The 18,873-nt window shown below is 35.8% G+C and overlaps 2 protein-coding genes across 2 annotated transcripts; one reads left to right on the top strand and one right to left on the bottom strand.

Annotated features, from left to right (window-relative positions):
• Positions 1 to 3,304: 3,304 nt before the first annotated feature.
• Positions 3,305 to 4,649, top strand: LOC133870802 (protein VACUOLELESS GAMETOPHYTES). The gene is made up of 2 exons (XM_062308024.1): positions 3,305 to 3,756; positions 3,875 to 4,649. The coding sequence occupies exons 1-2, from the start codon at positions 3,393 to 3,395 to the stop codon at positions 4,369 to 4,371; spliced, it is 861 nt and encodes a 286-aa protein (XP_062164008.1). The 5' UTR covers positions 3,305 to 3,392; the 3' UTR covers positions 4,372 to 4,649.
• A 1,593-nt stretch (positions 4,650 to 6,242) lies between these two features.
• Positions 6,243 to 12,726, bottom strand: LOC133872022 (squamosa promoter-binding-like protein 14). The gene is made up of 11 exons (XM_062309525.1): positions 12,247 to 12,726; positions 11,275 to 11,910; positions 10,978 to 11,174; positions 10,046 to 10,890; positions 9,866 to 9,940; positions 9,644 to 9,751; positions 9,442 to 9,559; positions 8,970 to 9,105; positions 8,740 to 8,884; positions 8,028 to 8,630; positions 6,243 to 7,318 (listed from the first exon to the last, which is right to left on the bottom strand). Exons 2-11 carry the CDS (start codon positions 11,862 to 11,864, stop codon positions 6,890 to 6,892), a joined length of 3,246 nt encoding a protein of 1,081 aa, XP_062165509.1. The 5' UTR covers positions 11,865 to 11,910; positions 12,247 to 12,726; the 3' UTR covers positions 6,243 to 6,889.
• Positions 12,727 to 18,873: the final 6,147 nt, after the last annotated feature.

The raw sequence follows: 18,873 nt of genomic DNA, 5'->3' as shown, positions 1-18,873 counted from the left end.
ACAGCGATGCAGAAGCTGGAGGTGGTAAGCCACAAGTCCTCTTCTTTCAATAATTGTATTTTTTGTGTCGGCCTAGTCTTTGTGTTTGGTCCTCTGCCTAGTGCCTACATCTGTCGGTGGATGAGAAAACTGTCTTTACGGGCCTTCTTACTGTGCTTTTTTTTTGAATTTTAATTTTATATATATATATATATATATAAAAGATAAAAAATAAAAGAGCCTTCTTAAAATTATAGAGTATTACATCATATGCAATTTCTTAAATTCCAACAATTGTTTTAAAATTAAAATGATTGAGGCATTTTAATTTTAAGAAATTGTATATGGTGTAATACTATGGGAATAGCAAGAAGGCTTTGATTATTATTATTATTAATACATAATGAGCATTACAATGGAAGGGAATGGTAATCTTTGAATATGTCATTATTAAAAAAAAATGAGATATGATACGTTTACAACTTTCGTATAACTATTGTACAATTTTAACAATTTTTTTTAAGATAAACTATTGAATATTTAAAACCCACATGTAGAAAAACAGATCTAATAATTAATTTGAAAAAAAAAATTATTAGAATTATACAACAATAATTTCTCGTGTATATATATATATCCAACGCGTTTTGAGATTACAAAAAAAAAAAAAAAAAAAAAAAAAAAAAAAAAAAAAGGAAGGGGGCGCCATGTAAGATTGGGTGTGGCAGAATCGTATCTTTATATCCAACAAAAGTAGAATAAGTATGTGGTATATAACGTAAGTCGTGGAGGCATCCCCAAGTGAACCCAAATGCATTTGCTGTAATGGGCTTAGTCCACGAAAAGAGCATCTGCCTCATGAGAGCAACATTAACAAGTTTGAAAAAAGGGTACCCTTTTCTTTTGCGACGTCTTGTCATGGTGCAATCGGCTAGGCCTGTTGGGCCTTTACCAGCACCCTATAGGGCTTCTTGCTTTAAGCATCCTGAATGAGGCAGCTCAAACCCTTGGCACTCAAATTCTGATAATCAGCTTTGAATATCCTTAATAATAATGCCCACAGACTTCAAAATATAACTACGAAAATCATGAGAAAGAGAGGCCAAGTCCTCTACTTTTGGGTGCTGAAATCAAACCCACCAAATTTAAAAGACATTACCATGTATTTGTTGGTTGACATGATATCATCTTTAGAAAGAAAAAAAAAAAAAAACCCTTCGATCAATTAGCAAATCGTGTATATATGATATTCTTGTAAGATTATAAAGAAACGAAAATAATATTAAAGTAATAAAGCTTGTATTCTTGAAAACGACTCAATGAGTAAAGTGGAGAAAGAATATTTGAAGAGAAGTCGAGGGTTTCGTAGAAGTAATTATACGCAAGTGTTGTGGTGGATTTGGATGAATGGCCAGATCATCACAACAATATATACAGGAAAAAAGAAGAAGAAGAGGGCAGCTTAGATGACTGTTTCCAATTGTCGGTGGTTGCAATATAGGGGTGGCAATTCGTATTTGCATGTCGGATTCGAGTAGTATCGAAGCATAGATATAAAATCATATAAGTTAACCTTAACCTAATTCATTTAATTAAATGGGTCAAATCTAGCTCCCAACCTACAGATAATATAAAAAAAGCTATATATTGACAACACTAATGCAATACCTAGAGTATGATACATGATTCAAGTCCAGTTGTTACGATGAAAGTGCCCATAATATGAGAGAATGGCCATCTAAAACAGTGTTTGAAAAAGTTATAACGCGTTTAATGTCAAAAAGGTGTACAAGAGAATCTGTCTCTTTTCCTTTGTAGTTTCGTTTGTGTATTTCTTGGTGTACATTGAGCTAGCTAGGGTATAAAGGAAGTACAGAAAATGGGGAATCACCTGTAAAACGCAAACTAATAATTGAGCATCGGTGACACAAATAAGTCAAAGTGATTAAGAAAGGCATCTATTAAAATATGCGATAAAATGCCCTACAACTCAACACACAGAAAATAAGAAAGGGGGGGGGGGGGGGGGGATATGGGTGCACATCCCCATCTTTCATGAATCTGGGCGACTTCAGTTTGCATATTGGAAAAGAAAAGGCTGCAATATTTTCCTTTCTTCGATTTCACTTTAAATCGAATATTTGAGATCGACTAAATTAAAGGTGAAGAAATTAGTGGGGGAAGGCTTGTTATTTTGATCAAATCATCACATGCATGCATGCCATTGAACATATATATATAATTAAAGCTAAAAGAAAAACCTTGACTTGGGGTGCAAGGGTATCTACCAATTTCCTCCTTGAGTGTGCACCAAGTTATATATTGTGTTTACTTCCGGAATTATCTTTCTATCAGAATCTACGTTGTTTTGGGGCCATGTTTATATTCTCATGCTGGCTTCCGAAGAGACACTCCTCAAATTAATTATAACAACTCTTTTTGTTTTTTTTTTTAAAAAAAATTTATAATTTTCTTTGTCCATTGTACACATCTTTCTTATGGGTTCATCTAAGCTACTCATCGGGTCAGCAGTAAGAACCTCATGCCAATAGAAGTCTAAAACATAAATTAACTAATTACAACAAATAATTAGAAAAAAAAAACTAATTACAACAAATAAAAAAGAAAAAAAAAATGGGTCTCTTTCACATGCATGAAACACAGAACTTTGCCCTTGTGTTAAACTTTTATTTTTGTTTCCTACAGGTAGCAATATTTAGAGCGTTTACATTGGTTTCCACAAATTTTAGTTAAAGAACTATTTCATTTAAAATATTATTTCCTTAGTTAAAGAGTCATCCATGGAGTTGCTTGGTCAAAAGGGTGAAAGGTAAGGAAGTTTCCATTTTTGTATAAAAATTTTGACACTCATTTTTTTTTTTAATAAAAAATGTTGAATTTGTTTAAAAAGTAATGATAATTCATACAAAAAAAATACCACACGAAAAACATAATAAATTATTCTCTCATTATTAATTAATAAAAAGTTTTTTTTTTGTTTTATTATTATTATGCATTGTTGAGATAGTGCTCAACAATTTGCTAAGACTATATAGTAACTAGCTAGGAGCTAGCCAATTCTTTAATCAAAGTGGCGATTCGGATGAATATTTTTTTTTTTTCTTACTATTTTGGGTAGGCCATGAATGGTGAGCTGCATGCACAGATACTATTGCACATGCAAATATACAATTTATTGAAGGTGTCCTTAATTAGTGGCATCTTCTTTCCACATGGGCTGCTAAATAGTGTCAACTTTTTGTTGCTGGAGCAAACAGTATCTCGCTTTCTAGTATAAAAGATAGCCATCTGTTTCGTAGTTTTCACATCCAAATTATCGAGGGAGGTGTAGGTCGTATATAGGAGATCTATCCAGTAAACAAAACCCTTAAGAGCAATATATATATAGGAGCATGAAGCAGACAAGATCATTTAACCTACAGAGGTCTGCTTCAAAGGATTTCCCCACCGCTCCTCAAACCACATCATTTGTTGGCCCAAAAAAGTACTCTCCTCCTCTCATCCAGTTTCCCACGTCCCCTCAACTTATCTTGGGGGAAGAGATGATTCATTTCAGTCACCCACAACATCCTCTGTCGCAACTAAACCTGCCCGACCACTTTAACTGCATGGGCTGCAAGGAATTTGGTGCAGGCTTGAGGTTCAGCTGCCAACAATGCGATTTTCAGCTACATCAGTTTTGTGCCCTCGCTCCTCCTGCTTTTAAGGGCCACCCTTTCCACTCCCAACACCAACTCGTTTTCTATTCTAAACCAGGTGATCACTAATAATTAATAATTTAATTTGGCCATACCACGATTGATGTGAACAGTACAATAATAATACTAACTTGATTTTGTTTTGTTTTTGTGGTTAATTTTGATTATATATATAGTAAAAGGTGGAGGTTCAAAATCCAAGTGTGATGTTTGTGGCAATACCACCAAAGGGTATGCTTTCCGATGCAGTGCATGTGGTTTCCAGATGCACCCTTGCTGCGCTATGCTATCCACAGAAGTTAACTTCCCGTGCCACCCACATACCCTTCGACTTTTACCTGCTTCAAATACGACATCAAACGGCGACCCTGGTGTTTTTGTGTGTGGTGAGTGCAAGATAAGGAGGAGGTCAGGGCGAGTATACCATTGCTGTGTTTGTGAATACCGTCTCCATGCGGTTTGTGCCAAGGATATGGTTAATGGGCTCTATGCCAATGGCATCAAGGGCCTCGAAAAGCCAAGCACGCAAGGGGGTTCACGTTGGCATTTTGCATCTGAAGTTGTCGTCAAAATCCTTGGAGGACTACTTGAGGGTCTTGCAGAAGGTTTTGGGGAAGGCTTGGTTCAAAATGTTGGCAAAGGAAAGGGCACCACATCTAGAAGAATCCAGTAAATTACGTATATTAGGGTTGTTCTTGGAATTGGCTTTTATATATATGTGTAATTAATTAAGTTGTGTAATTAAGTTGCTGATATCTGAGATGGATCCAGTGATCCGTGTGTGGTGTTTCTCTGATTGTTTGATATTTGTATAGCTGTGTATAGCTGATGGGGTGTCTTTTACATATTTGATATGGCCGTTCTAGGTAGGGTGTGAAGTTAAGCTAAAATGTTTGATTGGCAAATATATTTAAGAAAAATATTTCAATAAATAGTAGACGGTTGTAGACTTGTAGACGGACATGATTCAGGAAGATGTTGGTTTCCTAATATTACCCTTTACATTCCAATCAGATTATGCATAAAACCCTTGGAAGATGTTCTTTCAATTTTTGCTTTCCTATATATATATATATATATATATATATATGCATTTGAATCAGGTTATCACGTCTTTGGACTTGAACTATCTTTGTGAAGTCCAACATGAAAAATAAAATAATTATTTTTTTACAATTCTTAAACACATTGAGTGGGATCCATACACGTAAAACCCACATGTCTAGGTCCCACCTATTGTGCCTGAGTTGTGTGGGAAAGGTAATAAAGAAATCACTTTCGTAGAAAATATTTTACGTGAAATTGGACAAACTGTACTCAAAACCTCTACGCGTGGTTAAGTTGTCTAACCCACGTGACAAAACTATTTGTTCTTTTTCCATTTTATTTCAAAAGGCGTATGAAATAAATGGTGCATTCCTGTACAAAATCTGCTCTAAGATCCCAAACTGAAGTGTGGTAGCACGAAGATTAATTAGTAGGTTGCAATTATGGTTGGCACTTGGTTAATTAAGTTTGATAACAAGAAAACTAAGAAAACCTGAAAATAAAAGATTGAAAAAACCGCGACTCCTCTTATTATGGAGTTTATCACAATTGGGCAATTGCATTTGGGGCTACGCACCAATAAAATCACATAATTGCAAGAATGAACAAGATGCAGTAGCATAAGAATCACACTCTGAGGGGTCTGGTCCGCTTTAACAATCCTCTTCCGCTCGCATTCGAAAATGATAACGATTCACAATTTGTGTTATTTATGCACACATTAATTGTGCATTGTGACACAATAAGTCTCACATGCATAAATCTGTGCACCTTCCTATCGCATTCGAAAATGATAACGATTCACAATGAGTCTCACATGCATAAATCCTACGCCCATTGTAAGTATGTATACAATGTGGGTACAAACATCATTTTTCCTATCCTCATAATGTAGCCGTGCTAGAAGACGTTACTCTAATAAGAGTTTGAACGGGGCACACACCACACCGTGGCAAAGTGAAACGAGCTAGGAATTACCTTTTCTTTATCTTCTTTTTATCTTATATATCTTTTAGTACATCTATGTTAGTGTTAGTTTTGAAGGAATAAAGAGTCTATCCCCAAGGGGGATAAAAAAAAAAAAAAAAAAGAGTCTATCTCCATGTCAACAAATTTATCCCTCAAACTGCGATTTGCAAAGGCCTAGAATTCTCTAATATCCATCCATTTTAATCTCTTTTCTGCAAAATAGGCTACAAGAAGAGGTTATAGATCCTGCTTCTTTTCAGGTTGAGAGGAAAGTGACACAATCCGACAGAAGCTCTCTCTCTCTCTCTCTAATATGTTCTTCCCAAATAAGAAGAAAAAAAAGATAGATGCATCCATGGTGTCTCACGCCCATAGTTGAACCCCAGCGCCAGGGGCGACGATCAATATGGTCCCCACTGAACCTCAAAAACTTCGAGTCTACGTATTGAGCAAGCAAGTTCACATAATGCTCTACGTTTACACATGCTCGCCTCTCATTACGTAGGTAGCAACAAAGTCCGAGGCAAATTAGAGCTACACCCACATGCTTCTTATTTAAAATATACTAGAACAAATATTTCAGTATTCAATCATATGATATTGTCACTTGTGTGATTGACCCAACTGATCACCTTAGTGACAAAATGTACATGGTAAAACCTACAATTATGATTCCATCACTTGTAAAGGAATAAAAAAGGGAGGGAAATAAACCACATAATATAACCAAATTAAACCTCTAATAACACTATACATGCATGCTCACATTCTCTCAACTCCTCTTTCTACCTCCATCTGGATGTGCAACACCTTGCCATATTTAGAGAGCTGAAGATCTCTAAATTCCAAAGTTTTTTTTTTTTTAAAAAAAAAAAAAAAAAAAAAAAAAAAATTACCTATTTTCCAGCACAACTTCAGCTAAAAGTAAGTCCACAATCTATGACATCCCAAATCTTAGACTTGTTAGGAAGAAATACGCAAGCATTAGAACCATGGCATACCTGAACCTGCTGTGCTTTCCTTGCTTCCCAGGTCTGCCCATGCAGCTCCTGTCCACCCCTAGGTCCCATTTCCATTTAGTAATCTGTAGATAGTTTTTCCCTTCCAAAATCAACATAATCAAGACAAAAAGAAGATATAGGAATCCACTTCCTTCTTCAAAATTATTTTCCCTTTTAACACGTGCCATATTGCAAATTCTCCCACTCAAAGGGGGCAACTGAGCCAATGTCTGGGGCCCCTCGCAAGAATAGGCAGACACAAACGCAGACAGCAGCAATGGCAAGCATTGAGTGAATGAAGGGGCGCCGAAGCAATCCCTGTGATCCTGGAACCCTCATGTTGTACTTTGTTGCCACGGCCGCACACCTAACACAAGATCTGGACCCTTGTTTTAATTGGGTGCTTATCCTACTCTCTTGCTCCATTGTCAACTGTGGTTGCCCTATCTCATTACTTATCGTCACTGAAACTTGACCATTCTTTCTGTCAGAGCGTTTACGAGCCACCAGCTTGTTGTAAGAGTAATTCCTCCTCATCATAGCATAAGCATAAGGTGACTGCCCATTTGTATCCAAAAGGGACGTCCAGTAGTTCAATCCAATCTACAAGACAGGGAAAGAAAATAGGGTTCATAGGAGTTCAGAAGACAAAATGTACATCCAATACATGCATTACTTTCTTTTCTTTTCTTTGGTTCGAAGTATGATTTTGCTCCCTGAATTGCGTCCCTGAAGGCCTGAACTACTATTTCAGTTTAGTCCTTCAAAGTTTTAAAAACATTTCAATGAAATCCTGATTCAATGTTACCATACGATGACAATTGCTGATGTCATAGATGTTTTCGGCACACATCGTTATAATTCAGACATGACACGTTAAGTCACATGTTGATCTCAGAAAATAATGACAGTGAAAAAAAGTTATACATACGTTATGAACAACAATACTTTTTATTCATTTTTACCTTTATTTATTTATTTAATAAATATCGGATTCCTGTGTTTCTGTCTTTGAAATTGGTGTGATCTAACATGACCCGCATCATGAACAATTATCGTGAACATAGGAAAGTACCATTGAGACATTTTTAGAAATTTCAGGAACTAATTGAAACAATCTATAGTTAAAAAGACGAAATTATATTTTGACACAATTCAGGCACCAAAATCATATTGTAACTCATTTTTTAAGAGCTAAAAGCCCGAAAGAGAAGAAAGTTAAAGAGTTGTGGTAGAAGTAACAAAAACAATACCAAGAACAACGACAACAATAATAACAATAATAGTGGTAGTAGTAGAAGAGGAAAAATACCTCCTGTGGATCACTTGTCAAAGCATCTACCATATCATCCGAACCTGACATACAAGCAGCCAAATGTAGAGGTGTAATACCACCAGGTCCCACAAAATTTGGTGGAAAAATATATTTCCTGGAGGCATCATTCCCGCAAATAACAGAATAATTGATAAGCACATCAATCATCTTCCTGCACCTCCTTTTTACTGCCCTGTTCAATAGCTGAATCTCAGATAGTGTCTCCAATGACTCCCTTGACAGCTCATCCCCATCCAAGTTGCTTTCAACCATTATGTCTAGGAGTGTTTTGACCAAAACACAACAGTCCCTTTCAACAGAGAATGTGAGTAAAAATCTGAGCCGGCTAAGTGAATAATCCAGACCCCCAAGCATGGAAGAGTTCCCTTTCCTTTGGAATAGCCATCCAAGTTCATTCAAGAAGTGCAGAACTTCCTCCGTTGACCTTGGCCGATCAAAATCATTATTGTTCTCTTCTGAAACGACATCATTTTGTTTTGCCTCCAAGTCAAACTCACACTCAAGGAGCCTCAATTCTTTACAAATGGTAGAATCAGCTATTATCACAGGGAAACTGTTGCCCTTGAAACCATTTTCTACCTGTTCATGATATTGGTAAAGGTCAACTACAACACAGATTTTAAAAGGATTCTATTCAGAAAATCAGCAGACTAACATAATTAAACAGAAGAATTTCCCAAAGCTCTACCTCAATGAAACAGCGACCAACCCCAGGAGATGATGCAGTGTGAATTTTATAACTGACCAAGTTTATCTCATCATTTGTGGTTCCTTGATAGCTAGATCCCGTAATTTCCTTTGATGTGTAACCACCCATATGAGTGCAATGAATCCTGCACAATTTGTAAACAAACATTCCTGAAAACAGAGTCAAAATTAACAGAACATTTCTTCACATAACAAGCACATTGTACTTACCTGGTGCCAGGAATAGACAGATTTCTACCCTTCAATAGAAAAGATGTTTCTTGTCCACCCACGACGGCAAAAGGGGACACCAAAATCAACTCTGGGGAACTCCATGAACTCCAGGATTTGCATAGACGGATCTTTCCTGAAGAACAATATAAAGATCAAGAAGTTATAATCAAAGAGAAATAATACAAATTTTCTACTATGAGCCATCCAAAAGTAAAACCATCTTCTCTTTTATGTTGATGTGTATGGAATAAAATCCTTTTCTTCTGATAAAATATCTGGATTGTATAACATCACAGCACAAGAAAGTAAACATTTATCGAAAAGGTTTTTTTTTATTACGTAATCGGAAAGTATCATTTAAAGCGTAAAGGCGCCTTTAAGTACACAATAAGTATACACACTTATTGAAAAAATATAAACAGTCTATAACTTAGAAAGAATTTAACCCATGAACTCTATTAGTACTCACCATCTTTATGTGAAGCTAATTGCTTGCCTGTGTGAACTAGAAACCTCCCACTTCGCCAAAAATCAGAATCTGGAGATTGAACCAAACCATTGATCCGCTCAAGAAGGTTTTGTTCAAGCTGCAAAGAACACATACACCCTGCAAGTGGTCAGCACAGTGGCTAGATAAACGCTGCTAACCTGCATTACAGCAGTTTACTCACTTGTTCCCAGGCAGCAGATGACATGGACACATAAACTGATAGAACCACACAACCAGGTCTAATGTAGCTCTCCATTTCTGATGGACGGTTCGCAAGCCAACTGTATATCTAAACAAGAAAAGTCATTTAGCCTATTAAAAGTTGCCAAAAATATCATTAGATCTCCATGCCACTCAAAATAACAAAATAAAAAGGTGAAAAGATAAACCATAAATTCTTTACCTGTGTCCGCAGCGTCCCTGGAAAATGACTGGGATCCTTGTCAAATAGTTTAAAAATTATTCGACCAGTGCGATCCTGTTGGGAGGAACCACACAATTAGTCTATTCCCATATAAAATTTCAGAATACAACCCCCCCCAAAAAAAAGAACAAAAAAGAATAGCATGCAGTGCCAAGCTACCTGCGCATCAGAATTCAGACTAGAAGGTGAATGATCAGATCCAGAAGAAGTATACCCAGCTTGATAGGGAAAACTTTGAAACGAACCAGGTTCAGCTCCTGTATTTGATCCTCTGAAAAGATCAAAAGGCCTGTTACAATCATGGGTTCTGCTAGCTAAGACATTTGCATTAAACTCTCTACTGATTGACATTTTTTCAGGCTTCATAGGTTCTGTTTTGCTCTGTGTCGGGAACAGCTTTTGAACAGCAGGTAGAGAAGACGAAGGAGACCTCTCTTCAACCGGATTACTGCTGTCAGATGAGAAATACTTCCTTGAAGATGCCAGATTTGGAGGGCTGTCATCCCCAGGAGAGGAGCCAAATAGCTGTAAGGGTAACTTAACATGGGTTTCTAGAACCTGGCAATCAGAATCTTCCATAGGAGACTGGTAACTGCTACTACTTCTCTCACCTCCAATTGATGGAAACTCTACGGGAGGTCTCCTATGCAAATTGGGACCAGAAACTTGGTCAGGGCAGGTCACCTTAGTTTTCTCACTGTCACTGCTCTGGCTGCTCTTTTGAGATAGTATTGTGAGAGCATCAGGAGTAGATGTAGCTAGAGTAGATGAAAGAACAGCAAGCAAGTCCACTGTTGAAGGAGAAGGCGTGTTTCCATTCAATTTGATTTGTTGTTCCGAAGAAGTATGATCTGGGACTTTCCTATTCAAACCTCCTCCTAAATTGGGCAACTTCTCGGCAAGGTCCACCGGCAAAGGTAGTGAGTTTATCTTACTAAGAATCTGAATGAGCTGCTCTTTTTCCGGTACTGACGAGCAATTGATATTTTTGTCCTCATTTTTTCCTATGATTTTGAATAAATGATAAAATTAGCAAAATGTCAAGTGTGCAAGAGCAAAGCCAAACTTACACTTTAGCCAGTCTCGTTTACCTTGTGTACGAGCTATAGCAGTCAACAAATTGACGATATCCAAATTTGCAGTGGCAGCAGTGTTATCCCGGTTTCCAGTGAGTAAAAGCCGTGAGGTAACATCCTCCGGTTGGGCTTTTCTTCTTCGGCGGTTATGCCCCGCAAGTCTACGCCTGCAACTCCTCTTACCCTCATCAAACTCCGAAAGGGGATGAAACCTGGCAAAAGGCCAACCAAGATATTGATGAGTAATGTTGTAACAAATTCAAAAAAAGCCCAAAAGAGTTCTAGGACACAAACAGAAAAACTAAGGGCAACCTGCTGCACTGCTGGCAAAACCTCTGCATCTGGTTGGCGACAAGGGCTTTACTAGATTTGCTGTGAAGCTCGCACACTTTGTGTCTGCGGTGATAGTCTTTTGCATTCGACAGATCCTCCTTGCAGTTATCTACCTGGCACATGGGATAGTTGCCACCACCGGGAGATCCGGACCTGACCCTTTTGCTGGGCCTCGACGGTTGCTCCGGCTCCGGCTCCGGCTCCGGCTCCAGCTCCTCCACAGACTTCAAGCCGCCCCCAAGATTGAGCCGAAGCCTGTCGTCCTCTTCGTCGTACCCAGACACACCCATATGGTTCTCTTTCCTATTCTGCTCCGCTGCTACCGTTGCTGGAGTACCCAACATCAGGTCGACTGGTTTGGCGACGAATCTGACGTTGTCCCAATCCCAACCCTTATGGTTCCAGGTGTCCATTACAGGGTACTGAAGGCCGGGGGTTGGTGTCATCAACCGCTGCGCCTGTCCCTGAAAGTTAGGCAGATCACGCTTCTTGGCCATCGAAAACCGACTCGACAGTGTCTGCTGGTGGATGAATATGGGAGGAGCCACCTGTGTACCTGCCTCCTCCATTTCTCTCTTGTCGTCTCAAGAATCCCTCCACAGACCTCAGATATATCTGCATAAAGGGAAAGAGTGGCATAACAGATAAGACTTCCGATACTCCAGCTACAAGTATTTTGTTCTTGTCAAGGCAATCCAAGCCCATACCCCCAAAAAAAGGAAAATAAAAATATCAAAAACCGACGGAAAATATCCAACGGAGATAACAAAGACCAAAGCTTTTCGACTTCACATTTCCATTTCACGGCAATTAACATGGTCACACAAAGATTTAAGTCCTTGAAGAGTATATATTATAGGCGATGCGAATATATAGCAAAACCTAACCATTAGAGATGCAACAAATAATAGAAATACATAAATAGATATAAACTTATAGTCAAATACATACCTTCACGGAATTGTCAAGTGCAGCCCCATGTACTCCGCCGGAATCTAACAACACCCAAAAACCAGGCCTTTACTTCAACTCAGATCTGAAGTTTTCAGATTTGAAACTGAACAAAAAAAGTAAAAATAAAAAACGGATACAAATTCTGAACCCAAAAACCAGTAATCATCCGAATCTAAAAAATCCAGGACTGACGCTCAGCCAAACCCAAGACCCTTCGATCGAAGACCAACTGAACCGATCTAGGAACCTAAAACCGCACAAGTCAGCCTCTCCGCAACTATGTTTTACTTTTGTGTTCCAACTTTTTTTTTTTTTTTTTTTTAAAAAAAAAATTTTCCCTGTCTTCACCTTCAAAGAAAAAACTCTTTTCTTTCGGTGTTGGCAGAAACCGTAAATTAAAGCAAGATTGGGGTTTTAGTAGGGGCCGCCCAAGGACCAACGAAGAATCTGTGACTTTTCCTTATTAAACTTTGCTTTTGGTTTTGGAAAACAAAAATGAAATAGTCTTCTTTTTCTTTTGTTTAACAAGGCGTTAACAACAACAGGTTTCGACGATAGTTACACTTTACTGCGCTCCGTATGGAAACTGTTTGGCTTCGCCTCCGACAAATTTTGCGACCCTATCGCTTTCCGTCCGGCACACATCGCACGCCCACACCACCATCTTATGGCCACAACATACGACTTTAGTACTAGGAGTTCTGAAAATATCCGCCGCTGCCACATCTATGACTATAATGCTCCGGCTATTTCTCATTTTTATTACCATTCTTTTACGTTTATCACGTAAATTACGTGGTAATTGAAGAGAATTTCAAGCTAAACAGAGACTTATCTCATTTCTACACTAACTGACTAACCATATTACGTACATTGAGATCATTTAAAATTTATAAATAACATAACAATAAATATATATATATATATATATATATATAAAACTAGGCTTCCGTGACATACGTCACATACATGTCATAATATCTTTCTTTTTTTAAGAAAAAAAAACAAATGAAAATAATATGATTATGTTCCATTTAGGCACCTAGAGCGCTAACATTATTCGGATAATCTAAACTCAGTTCGGCAGCTAATTATATATTCTTAGGTGTAACAAGAAGAAAAAGCTCATCCCTTCCAAAAAAAAAAAAAAAAAAAAAAAAAAAGAAAGAAAGAAGCTCATTCCCCAAACATTCTTCCAAATCCAATACCTATCTTTTCTTAGCATGCAGGTTTTGGTATCTTGCTATATGCCTTGAACTGTGGGCATATTATCCTATGTTCTAATTTGATGATTAAACTTAATTGGTTATTGTTTGTACATGCCCCCCCGGTTGTTCATCTCTTGCTTATACAGCAATGAATGCAAGAATTTGGACCATTTCGCTTGCTCAGCGACGGCAAAACACTTTTTACAACACAAGTTTTCATAAAATTCTGGTAAATTTTTCTAATGACTAAACTGATCCACCAAATCTTTATTCGACTCTTTTCTTTTGTTAGGTTTTTATTTATAGTTTGAAAGTACGTAATTCAAATAACAAAATTGTTGGGTTCTCTATTTATCTAAATATTTTAATACTATTTAATTATATGCTTAAACGTGATACCAAGTTAATACCATTTAATCCATTACGGTTTGACTTGTGCGAGCTAACTTTCTTTCTTTCTTTACGAAATAACTATCTGCTGACCATAGAGAAGAGAGTTTTGTTTCTTGATCAAGATCCAATTAACTAAGTAAGCGTGCAGCGTGAATGTAAAATTATTATTATATTATCATTATCATTATCGTTATCGTACAGATTTAAATAGAAAATGACTATATTGCCGTTGTCGTACAGATTCTTCGTATTGTTTTTCAGGCCACCGGACCGCGCGTTGTTCCCACCTGCACACTATATAAATATTTCTTTAGATCAACCAATGGGGCAAAGGCCTGTGCTAAGACTACTATTCGTCTATCTTATATTAGTGGGGGCACAAGTTGATTCAAACTTTATTAAAAAAGCGAGATATATAGGATTAATTTTGCCATTTCGTTTTTTTCTACCTTTCGGTCTAGCAGAAGGTAGAAGCTTTTGTCATCCAGTAAAAAAGCAGCAGGTCAACAGAACGCAATGTGAAAATGAAATCACGGAATTTCAAGGAAAGAGAAGAAATGGGCAGTTTGGTAATCCAGCAGAAGGCGCGAAAAGAAGGACAAAGTTGGTCGATGTCACGGTTAAATAGTACTTGGCCCTGTTTTTTCCTTCCTTCTTTCAATATGGGCAATTGGGCATCGGTACAAAAGTAGAAACCGCGTTCCTCTGGTGTCGTCCGCGTCACGTAAATGCCGCCCAATTTCGGAGACTTGCACACAACACAACACAACACAACGCTTGCGTGCTTGCATTCCCATTCGCAATGAATTTATCCACAACCTTCTCTTCTCCATCTACAGTTGTAATTAGGTTTTGGATGGGTCCGATTTCGATCCGGTGCAATTTATTTATAAGATATGTTATATTTATATCTTATATATATATTTTTTAAAATTAATTATTAAATCGTAAGACTTACATGTAGACTTACAAATTCAAAAGTTAATTTTTTTGAAAAAAGTTATATAAAAAATGTACAACAGACGGATGTAAGAAAATTATTTCTCTTTATTTATCTATATTGCATGTAAATGTTGGAGACAAATCGTTTATTTTTTATTTTTTTTTTAAAAAAAAAAGAAAAAATTGAGTTCAATTAAATTTTTCTAATTCAATCTAAAATATTGTTATGGATCTTTTTGAAATTGTGAGATGCATCAAATGTTTTTTTAATAATATTAATAGAGTTATATGTGATTCTATAAAAAAATAAAAAATATATTTCTCATATATTAATAGACAAATGAAATTTTATGACTTTTATTTTTTAAAGTGAATTACATTAAAAAAAAAACTAATTACAATATATTACGTTAATTAATATAAAATATAAAAATGCTATTTGCATTCTCTTGTATTTTTCTTATTTCTTATTATTTTCTGTCGATGCGGCATTATCAATTTTTGATTGAATTATTATTTAAATTAAAATTAATCAGAAGTAAATGGACATCAACCAAGAAGAAAAGAAAAATGATAAATAACATATACCGCGCGCGTGCGGGGTAATACGTGCGTGAATGAATCTGGTACACTAAAAGGAAAGCGCAAGAGATCGTACGGAGGGCACACAAATGTGTGGGAACCAGCTGTATTTCAAGTACGATGCATCTGGTCAGATGCTATGACTTCTTCCAATTGCCAACCCATTCATTCATTCACTGTGCAATCTTGTACGTTCCCATTCTGGGCCTAAGGATTGTAGGTTAGGTTTCGTACTTTTTTTTCTTTTATTTTCTTTCCGATAAGCTCTTATTATTGTACGTTACTACTTTTAGTTCTTTATTATTTTCTCCTTTTAATTAAACAAATAAATAAAGAAAGCCTCTTTCAACTTGGAAGTGGACCAAGTGGTCCTCTACTCCTCTACGGCTCTACTCCTTTGTTTGCTGCCAATGTAAATTAATGGGAATTAATTGGTTTAGGCCCAGTTTAATAACCCCTTCCTCTACCCCCTACTTTTTTGTCAGGGCAAAATCGGAAGATGGTCCTGTCCTCATTCTCCTTGACTTCTTGGAGTTGGTGTGATGGAATTGTCAGAAATGGAGGGATGAACTTACCCGGAATTCTTTCTCAACGTTTTTTCATTAAGTTTTTTTTCTTTTTCTTTTTTATCTTTTTCAAATATAAATAAAAATCAATTAAAAGACTTCAAAGTTGATCCGATCCGTTGATATAAATCCTCTCCGTTGAAAATCAGTATGATTTTCCTTTTTTTTTTTTTTTTTTTTATAACATTTATTTGAAGTAACATTTTTTATAAAGCTACTACAACTTTTTTATAACAAACTCACACGTTAGTCTTTATAATTTTTAATGGCTTTTTAACGCTTTTATTTCCCATTTGGTAAGTAAAATTTGATAATACTAACACTGCAGTCTCATATCGAAAAGAGATGAATAACTCACGTAGAATAAGTAATTTATAAAAATATTTATTAGTGCGAAGTTTTACATTACTTAGTTATTGGGTGAAACTGAACTTTATAAAAAATTTTAGAAAAACTTCAAATTAACTAATTATTTTGAAAAAATAACACATATATGACTAGTATATTTTTTTTCTTGAGTCGTTATAGTAACAACTTAATATTTCAACATTTTGATGAATCAGATGTATTTTATTTTAGTCAAATTCCAACATCTTGACCAGTCAAAACAAGATTTGAATTATTTTAGCTAGCCTAAATATCTTTCTTAATCAATCATCCTCATTATAGAATGTCAAATTTATTGTGCACAAGGCCTTCAAGCATCGGGTAAATAAATGGGAAAGACGATTTATAACATATAAGAGCATCTCTAATAGGTGCTCTAAAATTTTTATATTATGTATATTTAATTAAGAGTAATGATTTATTACCACTTAAATATATAATTTTTTATCATTTTATCTATATAGTAAGGTGGTCCCCACTATTTTTTGATTTTTTTTTTATTTTTTAAAAATAAATTAAAGTGGGAGACCACCTTACCACATAGGTAAGGTGGCAAAAAATTATATATTTAGATAATAATGAATCATTACTCTTTAATTAATATGATAATATGAGGTAAAAATTACGATGGTACACCAACTTGTTTCCTCTTTACCTAAAACATATATTTCACTTTTTGATTAATACTATACCTGTTGTATTACTTTTTTAGTAATTTATTTATCTTCTCTCTCTTTTTTTACTACAATTATTTTTTTTCTATTCTTTTTTGGTGGTTTTTTTTTTTAAAAAAAAAAAGATGAATTTTTAAAGAAAATATAATAGAATATAAAATTTGTAAAAATAGTAAGTAAAGTAAAAAATTATACTTTTTTATTATCTAAAACAAAAGATAATATAAAAAGTCTAATGGAATTAACTGTAAGAAAAAAAAATTAAATTACCACACATAATTGTAATTTTTTCATCTGTTCAAATTTAATTATAAATGTTATATAAGAGAGGGCAGAAAATAAATTGAGCAATCGAAAGTCCACAGCGTACTGCGGGCCACTACGCTGTTGGTATCATCTACGTGGCCACTTATGATGCGGCACGAGTGCGAGTAGGGTCCTCGGGACACGAAGCACAGCGTGACGCCAGCTGTAAGTCTGTGGTTCACTGAAAAACGAACTTTTTTTTCTTTTCTTTTCTTTTCTTTTTTGTTTATCTGTTTTATTACAAAGCATTTAAGAGCTTTTATGAGAGAGTAAACCGTACAAGCGCACGTACTCCGCGATCAGTGAGCAGTCCCATCATCATCCCATAATCCTTTCTTCCCCGTATCTCTCTTCTTTCTTTTGGCGATCATTATCCTTTGTTTCTTTGTTTCTAAGCCCAGTCTGTAACATGGGCACGTGGATAACTAGTTCCGCTATCCGCATGTTATGGATAACTAGTTCCGCCTACCACATATAGGAACATGATTGGTTTATAAAAGATCGCTTTAGCATTAGGCATTTAATTAGTTAGAGTATTCACAATGGTATGTTCATAATTTATTTAAATTTAATTCTTAAAATTTACTTTAAGGGTTTTATTTATTTGTTTGATAAGGTAACAACATTCCTAAGTAAAAGGTTAAAAGGGAAAAAAAATAAAACATGCATCCACACAAAAACTCCCACACGGCTCGTAGCACTCGTGAGATGCAAAGGCCATCATGACATCATCCACTTGCTTGAGAATTGTACAAAATGTTTTGTTTTTTTTTTTTTTTTTTTGTTTTGTTTGTTTGTTTAAACAGTTGGCAATCGCTCTCGTGATTGTCCCAACACCAGCCACTCAAAGATGCCCTCATTCATGTCGTCATCGTACCGGGTATCGCTGGTTCAACCATCCACGTACGTAAAGAGATGCGTGCATGATTTTAACGGTCAGGATCATTCTACGCACACAGATTTAGATCCCAAACACCTTTTTTTTTTTTTTTTTTTTTTGCACAATTACTTAATTCGTACATGGTCGCATGTGAACCACGTGAATTCTGACCCTCTCCACCATTTCTCGCTGACCTATTGTACCCAAAAATTATGGATGAAATAGGATTTGACTCATAAAATGGTTAAATCGTTAGGCCTGTTTAATAAAAGTGTCGATATAAGATTAATCTATTTGACCCATGGGTCAACTCTTTTTTACCCGTATATTTGAACAATTTTTTTTTTTTCAACATTAAAAATTAAATCTAAACAATCATATTACCTCCCTCTTTCTCTCACGGTCTAAAAAGTAAACACCAAACTAAAAAAAATCTTAGAAAAAAAAAAACAAAGCCTTTTTCTTTTATTGAATTAGAACTTGACAAAAAATGCAAAAATTAAAAAAAATTAGTAGAGTTATTTTTTTTTCTTTTAAGTTTTCGTACTTAGAAATTGAACCAAAACAAGTAAACTAGGGACCCGACCCGTTTAGATAAAATGGTCAAACTCTTAAACCCTAACACATTCCTGTTAAATAATGGGGTTGACCCGACCCGTTTGATCAGTTTATTAATAAAGTTTATA

The sequence above is a fragment of the Alnus glutinosa genome, chromosome 6 (assembly GCF_958979055.1).
Source record: "Alnus glutinosa chromosome 6, dhAlnGlut1.1, whole genome shotgun sequence".
Classification (NCBI taxonomy): domain Eukaryota; kingdom Viridiplantae; phylum Streptophyta; class Magnoliopsida; order Fagales; family Betulaceae; genus Alnus; species Alnus glutinosa.
Note: the sequence above shows the minus strand (reverse complement) of the source record. Positions and strands in the feature narration are given on the sequence as shown.

Excerpts from the sequence above, each read along its gene's own strand:
- LOC133870802 (XM_062308024.1), top strand. The coding sequence starts at position 3,393 with ATGAAGCAGACAAGATCATTTAACCTACAGAGGTCTGCTTCAAAGGAT. Across the intron at positions 3,757-3,874 it reads CGTTTTCTATTCTAAACCAG|TAAAAGGTGGAGGTTCAAAA; the intron begins GTGATCACTAAT and ends TTATATATATAG.
- LOC133872022 (XM_062309525.1), bottom strand. The coding sequence starts at position 11,864 with ATGGAGGAGGCAGGTACACAGGTGGCTCCTCCCATATTCATCCACCAG. Across the intron at positions 8,885-8,969 it reads CTGTCTATTCCTGGCACCAG|GATTCATTGCACTCATATGG; the intron begins GTAAGTACAATG and ends CAAATTGTGCAG. Across the intron at positions 7,319-8,027 it reads TGACAAGTGATCCACAGGAG|ATTGGATTGAACTACTGGAC; the intron begins GTATTTTTCCTC and ends CCTGTCTTGTAG.